At 49.5% G+C, this 10,000-nt stretch overlaps 1 protein-coding gene across 1 annotated transcript in view; it reads left to right on the top strand.

The window, feature by feature from the left end:
• The window catches only part of DNAH2 (dynein axonemal heavy chain 2), a 123,277-nt gene that overhangs the window by 90,254 nt on the left and 23,023 nt on the right, over positions 1 to 10,000 (top strand). Inside the window, 9 exon segments of the mRNA XM_087917291.1 lie at positions 1,154 to 1,284; positions 1,973 to 2,116; positions 3,836 to 4,003; positions 4,904 to 5,064; positions 5,794 to 5,933; positions 7,577 to 7,724; positions 9,255 to 9,394; positions 9,587 to 9,797; positions 9,901 to 9,911. Coding sequence (XP_087773417.1) covers positions 1,154 to 1,284; positions 1,973 to 2,116; positions 3,836 to 4,003; positions 4,904 to 5,064; positions 5,794 to 5,933; positions 7,577 to 7,724; positions 9,255 to 9,394; positions 9,587 to 9,797; positions 9,901 to 9,911 — 1,254 coding nt within the window.

Genomic DNA, 10,000 nt, shown 5'->3' with positions numbered 1-10,000 from the left:
AATTAGATGATAGATGGATGATAGATAGATAGATAGATAGATAGATAGATAAGATAAGATAGATAGATAAGCTAGATAGATAAGATATAGATAGATACAATAGATAGATACAATAGATAGATAAGATAGATAGATAGATAGATAGATAGATAGATAGATAGATAGATAGATATAGATAGGATAGATATGATATATATATAGAGAGAGATGATATAGATGAGAGAGAGAGAGAAAGAGGGATTGTTCCTGGTTATTGTGAATCATGGCAGTCGTTAACTAAATGTAGTGGTCATTAAGTGAACCTCCCTCCCCATACTGACTTTGCTTGTGGGAAGGTGGAAAGGGGTGGGGGTGTCTTTAGGATTTTTAGGAATGCATGCCTGTTATCAAGCACCCCAATTTTGATCAGGTGACCATTTGCTTGGATGGTCGTAAGTGCGAGGAGCGGTGGTAAATCGCCTTTATTCCCTGCCGTTGTAAATCAGAGTGGTCCCTTAACAAACAGTTGTAAGTCAAGGACCAAAAACGGAGCCCAATTTTTGCACTCCGTTGCTAAGTGAAACATTTTAGTTTTGTCCCCTTTTTGTGACTTCTCTTGCTACGGTTGAAAACCGAATCCCTGCAGGGGTTGAGGGAATCCCCTGGTCATTAAGTGAGCTCCAAAGGGGACCACGTGTGACACGCACACGCCCCCGGCACGCTGTGACCGTCGTAAGTACGAGCCAGGTAGCCGAGCGAATTAAATTTCAATGGCTCGACCGCAAGGGGACATCAGTGAAGGAAAATGGTCCGAGGTCACAACTTTGAGCGGTCGCTAAATGAACAGTTGTAAGTCGAGGACTGCCTGCGTAAGAGACAAAGTTGTGGGAGCTTCATCCCGGAGGCTTTCAGGAAGAGACCGGACTGCCCATCTGTCAGAAATAGTGTTAGGTCTTCCGCTTGGGCGGGGGTTGGACTAGATGACCTTCAGGGTCCCTTCCATTAATCTGTCAATAACGGATCATTGTTGTTGATGGTGGTTGTGGCAGCTTTATCCCCGGAGGCTTTCAGGAAGAGACCGGACTGCCCATCTGTCAGAAATGGGGTGGGGGCCTGAGCGGTGGGGTTGGACTAGATAACCTCCAAGGTCCCTTCTTTCTTTTCCGGCCTGCAGGGTCTTCTCGGACCGCCTGGTGGATACCCCAGACATGGAGACCTTCGTGGCTCTTCTGGGAGAGAAACTGGGCACCTTTTTCGACCTGACGTTCCACCACATCTGCCCCAACAAGCGCTCGCCCATCTTCGGTAAGCCCCCAACTCCCCCCAGGGCACCCCTTGGGCCACCGTCGTTAAGTGAGTCATCGCAGTCATTAAGGGTCGTGGATCTGATCCGGGCTCCTTGGTATGACTTGTCTGCTCAGGAGCCGGCCAACTTTAACTCTTTTGCCATGGCTGTTAAGCGAATCACAGCAGTTATTAAATGAATCCCGTGGTCGTTAAGCGAATCCAGCTTCCTCTGTTGATGGTGAGAAGCCGGCCCATTTCACCTCCTTTGCCAGGGTTGCTAAGCGAATCATCGCAGTTGTTAAGCAGGAGAATCCTATATTCCATTTTTAACCAGAATATAAAATAGAATAGAATGAGCCGGAAGGGACCTTTGGAGGTCTTCTAGTCCAGCCCCCTATTTTTTTTCTCTCTCTCTCTCTTTTTTTTCCTTTTTCCTCCAACCCTCCTCGTTTTCTGTACCTTTTTAAAAAAAAAATACCCCTCTGTATTTTATATTTCGATCGACTAATCGAATAAAAGAAACCACAGAGCAAAATTCACTTAACAACGGCCTCGCTCGGCCACGGAAATTTGGGGCGCCATCGTGGTTCGTAATCTGAGTGCCCCGAGACTCAAGAAGTTGGGAGGAGGGTCCTCCGTGGGGCAGAAACACACACACACCCGGCCCCCAATCCAGAAAGGGCCCCGTTTTTCTCCCCCCGCCCAGGTGACTTCATGCGCAACGTCTACGAGGACATGATAGACATGGGGGTCCTGAAGGGCGAGATGGAGCGGGCGCTGGGAGAGTACAACCGGACGCCGGGCGTGGTGCCCATGAGGCTGGTGCTGTTCCGGGACGCCATCGAGCACAGTGAGCGGGCAGCCTGCGTTTCCCCCAGGCGGGGGTGGGGTGGGGGGGCGGATAGGATGAGCAGAACGGGGGCACCTCGGAGGCCTTCTAGTCCAACCCCTCCTCAGGCAGGAGGAGGAACCCGATACCATTCCAGACAAGTGGCTCTCTAGTCTCTTCTTAAAAACCTCCAGTGATGGAAGCGCCCACACCTTCTGGTGGCGAGCTGTTCCACTGGTGAATTGTCCCCACTGTTGGAAATTTCTCCTTAGTTCCAGGTTGCTTCTCTCCTTGATGAGTTTCCATTAGTGCTTTGGAGGGGAGGTTGATTCTTATAAGCTGTAACTATGAAGTAGTAGATACGTTGAAATTCTATTGTTATCCGTCTGTCTGTCTGTCTATCAATCATCTATCCTCTGTATCATCTCTCTATTATCTGTGTATTGCATCATCTGCCTGCCTATCACCTCTCTGTCTATCTCTGTCTTATTTGTCAGTTTATCATCTATGTATTGTATCGTCTATCTAACTATCTATCCATCCATCCATCCATCCATCTATCTATCTATCTATCTATCTATCTATCTATCTATCTATATCTATCTATCTCTCTATCTATCTCTACCTACCTACCTACCTCTGTCTCTGTCTGTCTCTATCATCTCTTTTTATCTCTCTTTCCCTCTATCTATTGTATCATCCATCATATTATCTATCCATCCATCCGTCCATCTGCCATATCTATCTATCTATCTATCTATCTATCTATCTATCTATCTATCTATCTATCTATCTCTCTATCTATCTCTCTATCTCTCTCTCTATCTATCATCCATCCATCCATCCATCCATCATCTATGTATCATCTCTCTATCTATCTCTACCTACCTATCTATCTACCTCTGTCTCTGTCTGTCTCTCTGTCTATCATCTCTTTTCATCACTCCCTCTATCTATTGTATCATCCATCTATCATATTATCTATCTATCTATCTATCTATCTATCTATCATCTATCTATCTTCTATCTATCTATCATCTATCTATCTATCTATCTATCTATCTATCTATCTATCTATCTATCTATCTATCATCTATCTATCTATCTATCTATCTATCATCTATCTATCTATCATCTATCTATCTATCTATCTATCTATCTATCTATCTATCTATCTATCTATCATCTATCTATCTATCTATCTATCTATCTATCATCTATCTATCTTCTATCTATCTGCCTGTCATCTATCTCTATATCTATCTATCTATCTATCTATCTATCTATCTATCTATCTATCTATCTATCTATCCATCTATCTATCTCTCTCTCTCTCTCTCTCTATCTATCTATCTATCTATCTATTTATCATCTATCTGTCTGTCTGTCTGTCTGTCTGTCATCTCTGTCCGTCTATATCAACTATCTATTGAATTATCCATTTGTCTATCATCTCTCTTTCCCTCTATCTGTTGTATCATCCATCTATCCATCTATCTATTTCGTCTATCTCAGATAAAATCATGGAATCCTAGGGCTGGAAAGGGGCCTTGGAGGTCACCTAGTCCAACCCCCTGCTCAGGCAGGAGGCCCCACACCGTTTCAGACCAATGCTTGTCCATTAAATGTCCAAGCTCTTCTAAAAAGCCTCCAGTGATGGAACACCCACATCTTCTGGAGATCCTGGCTGGTCCAAGGTAGCTTGTCCAGTTTGTTGTGACACTCTCTCTTCTCTCGCAGTAACCCGCATCGTCCGGGTGATCAGCCAACCCCGGGGCAACATGCTGTTGGTGGGCATCGGAGGGAGCGGGCGCCAGAGCCTGGCACGCTTGGCCTCCTCCATCTGCGAGTACTACACCTTCCAGATCGAAGTCTCCCGCCAGTACCGCAAACAAGAATTCCGAGAAGGTGAGACGATTCTGTTCCGCCCTAGGCCTCCCCAAAAAGTCCCATTCTGAGTCCCGGCAAAAAAACTCCTTTATTACATTAGCCTGGATTTAGTTCATTCACCGCCAGCCAACGGCTTGGCAAACCGTCTTGCGAGGGTAGACTAATGAGCTCAGACCTATATCAATCCTGGAATGCTGCCCAGTAAATAGTTCCACGCTCAGTGCTGACAGGGAAGGGCTGGGTTATACAGACGAATCTCCATGAGGCTGGAATGAATGAACGAATGAACGGACGAGTTGTTTCCTGCAAAATCCCTCCCCCGCTTTTACTCCTCTTTTAATCCTGATGGGAGGGGCTATTCACCGTCCAACAGTGCCCTTACTCCAATGTCGACTCTGAGTTCTTAAATGTGCCTTCCTTATGGCAGCTCTGCACATGCGCAGGCTGGGAACCGGTTCCAGAAGCTCCCATGCTTCACTGCTGTCCGAGCCCGAAGGCAGCTGATAATTGCCAGCCTTCCCCGGCCCCATCTCTGCCTCCGATGCAGAGCCCTCGTCCGAGCCTTACTCCCACATCGACCCTAAGTTCTTAATTGTGCCTTCCTTTTGGCACCTCTGCACATGCGCAGGCTGGGAACCGGTTCCAGAAGCTCCCACGCTTCACTGCTGTCCGAGCCTGAAGGCAGCTGATGACTGCCAGCCTTGCCCTGGCCCCATCTCTGCCTCCGATGCAGAGCCCTCGTCCGAGCCCTCGTCAGCCTCCGGGACTGGCCCGGGTTCCTTCCCAGCCTCCTCACTCCTGTCCGACTCTGCTGCGCGCTCCACCGGGCCCCAGTGGGTTCCTCGCCTCGGTCAGAGGCCAAAGAACGTTCTTCCACGTTCTCCCCACGAGGGCCCGGGTGTCCTTTCTCTTCTGCAGACATCAAGAAGCTGTACCGTCAGAGTGGGGTCGACCTGAAACCCACCACCTTCCTCTTTGTGGACACCCAGATAGCGGATGAATGCTTCCTGGAAGACATCAACAACATCCTGAGCTCCGGGGAAGTGCCCAATCTCTATAAGCCAGATGAGTTTGAGGAGGTGCGTGACACCAGGAGAGCATCCAGCCCCACCCCGAGCCGTCCTCGTCCTCTTTCAGTTTGGTGGAGGCTCTGAGGCGTCCAGGTGTTGAGACTTCTGGAAAGAGATGCGGAGAAGAGCCACCAAGACGATCCGGGGACCGTGGGGGGTAAAACATACGAAGATGGCTGGAATTGAACAGGCCGGGTGGGAAAGGACTAGGAGGGGGCATGAGAGCAGCCTTCCAGTATCTGAGGGGCCGCCCCAAAGAGAGGAGGGGCCCCAACCTCCTGTCCAAAACACCAACAGGACAGGAGAAGAAGCAGCGGGTGGAAACGGATCCAGGAGAGAAGCAAACCTGGAATTCAGGAGGAATTTCCTGACAGTGAGAAAAAAATGGTAGATCTAGAAGAACAAGAGCGGGAAGGGACCTTGGAGGTCTTCTAGTCCAACCCCCTGCTCAAACAGGAAGGCCCTATACCATTTCAGACAAAATGGCCGCCCGATCTCTTCTTCAAAACCTCCTGTGATGGAGCCCACACAACCTCCGGTGGAAAGCGGTTCCACTGGTGAATTGTCCTCCCTGTAATGGTTCTTCGTATGTTTTAGCCTCCTCGGGCCTGTCATCCACTTTGTGGCTCTTCTCTGCCCTCTTTCCAAAATCTCAAGACGTGGTTTTGTTTTGTTTTTTTAATATATATCGTGGCAACCAAACCTGGACCACCTTCTTCTCCCCCTTCTCCTGCCCAGATCCAAAGCCACATCATCGACGCGGCCCGGGCCGAAGGCATCCAGGAGAGTCTGGACAGCCTCTTCGCCTACCTGATCGAAAGAGTCCGGAACAACCTGCACGTCGTGCTGTGCCTGAGCCCGGTGGGGGACCCCTTCAGGTGAGGCTTTCTGGGCCTGTGAGGAGTCCAGGTGAGGCTTTCTGGGCCTGATATTTGTGGAGGGACCCCTTCAGGTGAGGCTTTCTGGGCCTGATATCTGTGGAGGGACCCCTTCAGGTGAGACTTTCTGGACCTGATATCTGTGAGGATCCCTTCAGGTGAGGCTTTCTGGGCCTGATATCTGTGAGGGACCCCTTCAGGTGAGGCTTTCTGGGCATGATACCTATGAGGGACCCTTCAGGTGAGGCTTTCTGGGCCTGTGAGGGATCCCTTCAGGTGAGGCTTTCTGGGCCTGTGAGGGATCCCTTCAGGTGAGGCTTTCTGGGCCTGTGAGGGGTCCCTTCAGGTGAGGCTTTCTGGGCCTGTGAGGGATCCCTTCAGGTGAGGCTTTCTGGGCATGGTATCTGTGAGGGATCCCTTCAGGTGAGGCTTTCTGGGCATGATGCCTGTGAGGATCCTTCAGGTGAGGCTTTCTGGGCCTGATATCTGTGGAGGGACCCCTTCAGGTGAGGCTTTCTGGGCCTGTGAGGGATCTCTTCAGGTGAGGCTTTCTGGGCATGATACCTATGAGGGACCCCTTCAGGTGAGGCTTTCTGGGCCTGTGAGGGATCCCTTCAGGTGAGGCTTTCTGGGCCTGTGAGGGATCCCTTCAGGTGAGGCTTTCTGGGCCTGATACCTGTGGGGGGACCCCTTCAGGTGTTGGGAGTGGGCAGGATCTTGACAAGGTGGGGAGAAAGTTTCTGCGTGGAGCAACAGCGACCTCCGGTGGCCAACAAGCCACAGGTCTGGTGAACGGGAGAAAAGTGCGGGTGGGTTTAGAGGCTGGGGGACAGGCAGACCCCCCAGGTTGAGGCACAGAGAAAAAGTCCCTCTGGTCAAAATTGTCAGCTGACCCCCAAATGGCCAAGGATGAACCCATAAGAGCTCATTGAAGCCTGTAGGTGAAATGGGCCCCATTAAAATGGTATAGGGTCCCCTGCTAGACAAGGGGGCTAGACTAGAAGACCTCCAAGGTCCTTTCCAGCTCTGTCCTATTCGAAAACCTAATTACAAACAGTCCTCGACTTACAACCATTCCCTTAGTGACCGTTCGGAGTTAGAACAGGGCTGGAAAAACGCGACCTAGGACCGATTTTTCACACTTAACGGCCGTTCAAATCCCCCACAGTTCAAAAATTCAGCTACTTGGCATGTATTTATGGTGGTTGCAACATCCTGGGGTCATGGCATCCCCTTTTGCGACCTCCGGACAAGCAGAGCGAAGGTCGCAAAACGGGACAAAACTCACTTGAGAACTGTCTCAGGTTGGTTTCTACTGTGGTCATAAGTTGAGGACTTCCCGTAGTCTTTGAAACCCCCTTCCAGCTGCGGAAGGCATTCCTGCGTCCTTTTGAACCCACCGCAGGGAGAACCCACCCTCAGAGAGAGAGAGAGAGAGACCCAACCTAGAATTAAGGAGCAATTTCCTGACACAGTGAGAACAATTAACCAGGGGAACTGCTTGCCACCAGATGTTGTGGTGGAGGTTTTTAAGAAGAGGCTGGACAGCCACTTGTCTGAAATAGTATAGGATCTCCTGCCTGGCTGGACTAGAAGACCTCTGAGGTCCCTTTCAATTCTGTCGTCCCGTTGTTTTGTCCCAGGAACCGGATACGCCAGTACCCTGCTTTGGTGAACTGCACCACCATCGACTGGTTCTCGGAGTGGCCGAAGGAAGCCTTACTGGAGGTGGCGGAGAAGTACCTGGAAGGCGTGGATTTGGGCGTGGTGGAAAGGGGGAGTCTCGACACGGTGAGAGCCCACTGCCCGTCCGAGAGGGGGGTCTGGCAGAAGACCTGCCAGGGGCTTCGAGATCTCGGAGTCCCAGTAGACAACCACTTAAGTGTGAGACAGGAGTGTGCGGCAGCTGCCCCAAAAGCCAATCCTTGATTGCATAAACAGAGCGGTAGAATCAAGATCGCGGGGAGTTTTAGTACCTCTTTGTAAGGTCTTAGTAAGACCCCATAATTTCCCAGCCTGGTTTTTCTCCCGGCCTCTAAAGTGGAAAGATTGCAGAGGAAGGGATAAGCAAACCACCGTGGGGATACTTATCATGTGAAGCGTTAATACCACTTTATGATTTGCTTTTTATTGTATTTATTTATTTTGTCAAGCATGCATTTGATAATGTGTATATAAGTACAAACATGATTATTAATACATGAAGTAGATACGAATAAAAGGGGAACATTAGGACGGAGATGGTAGGGACGCTGGTGTGCTTATGCACGGCCCCTTACGGACCTCTTAGGAAAGGGGTGAGGTCAATAGTAGACAGTCTCAGGTTAAAGTTTTTGGGGTTTGGGGAAGAAACCACAGAGTCAGGTAGAGGATTCCAGACATTGACCACTCTATTATTGCTGAAGTCGTATTTCCTGCCATCAAGTTTGGTGCGGTTTACCTTGAGTTTGTATCTATTGTGTGCTCTTGTTGAGGTTGAAGCTGAAGTATATTCATTGATGGGTAGGGCATTGCAGTGGATAATGTTATGTACTACGCTTAGGTTGGTCCGAAGGCGGCTTGGTAAGACCACATTTCGAATACTGAATCCAGTTTTGGTCACCACGATGTAAAAAATATGTTGAGACTCTAGAAAGAGTGCAGAGAAGAGCAGTTAAGATGATTAGGGGAGTGGTTACAAAGAACGGTTGCCAGAATTGGGTATGTCTAGTTTAACGAAAAGAAGAAATAGGGGTGACACGATAGCAATCCTCCAGCATTGGAGGGGCCGCCCCAAAGAAGATTTGGGGGTCAGCCTACTCTCCCAAGCACTTTGAAGGCAGGACAAGAAGCAACGGGTAGAAACTGATCCAGGAGAGAAGCAACCTGGAATTAAAGGAGAAACTTCCTAAGAGGGAGGACAACTAACCAGTGGAACTGCCTGCCACCAGAAGTTGGAGGTTTTTAAGAAAAGACTGGACAGACCCTTTGACTAGAATGAGATAGGACAGGGGTCTCCACACTTGGCAACTTTAAGATTTCACGGACTTCAGCACCCAGAATTCCTCAACCAGCCACGCCTGTATTTTTTTCAGCTACCCTCTACAGCGGAGAGTTTGCAGAGGAAGGGATTACAAGAGAGTAAGATAGCCACAACGGATGTGTACATATCAAAAGGAATGAATGCATCGGGCTCAGGGAATTCTAGGAGTTGAAATCCAGCCACGTTGATGCTGTCAAGTTTAGGGACCCCCCCGCTGTTAGAGGATTTATACTGCTTGCTCGGACTTGATGACCTCCAAGGTCCCATCTCTGTTATTCTGTGCTCCCACTTTTACCTAGATGCAAAAGCGAGTGGCTAAAATCTTCGTCACCATGCACTGGTCAGTGGCCAGATACTCTCACAAGATGTTGCTGGAACTCCGGCGTCACAACTACGTGACACCCACCAACTACCTGGAGCTGGTGTCTGGCTACAAGAAGTAAGTTGTGGCGGGGGGGATTGGGTGGGTCTCGGCAGGTGGGATGGTGGAATGCTCCCTCTTCCCAGGAGAAGTAGCCCAGCTCGGGGACAGGAGAGTCAAAGGGCTCGACTTGGCCCCTTTGCAAGCGAGCCAGTCCTGGCGCAGGGGTGCCCACAGCACGAGACTTCCCGTGTTCCACCCCTTTGGCAGACTTCTGGCCGAGAAACGGAAGGAGCTTTCGGACCAGGCCAACAAACTCCGCAACGGCCTCTTCAAAATCGACGAGACTCGGGAAAAAGTTGAGGTGATGACCCTGGAGCTGGAGGAGGCGCGGAGGAAGGTGGCTGAATTCCAGAAACAGTGCGAGGAATACCTGGTGATCATTGTGCAGCAGAAGCGGGAAGCGGATGAACAACAAAAGGTGAGTTAGATTAGAAGGTTTAAAAAGAATACGTCGTCCAAGGGTTAGAAGTGCAATCGAACCCCGGGTTCGTATCACCACGTGTGGTGGACATGTTTGAAAGGGGAAAAAAAAGTTAGCACGTTTTCCCAAAAATAAGACCCTGTCCCATATATATTTTTGCCACCCAAAAAGGCACCAGGTCTTATTTTCAGTGGGATGTC

The sequence above is a fragment of the Pseudonaja textilis genome, chromosome Z, assembly GCF_049901715.1.
Source record: "Pseudonaja textilis isolate UNSWEBS1 chromosome Z, rPseTex1.2, whole genome shotgun sequence".
Classification (NCBI taxonomy): Eukaryota; Metazoa; Chordata; class Lepidosauria; order Squamata; family Elapidae; genus Pseudonaja; species Pseudonaja textilis.
The sequence above is the reverse complement of the archived record's forward strand: the minus strand, read 5'-3'. Positions and strand labels throughout refer to the sequence as shown.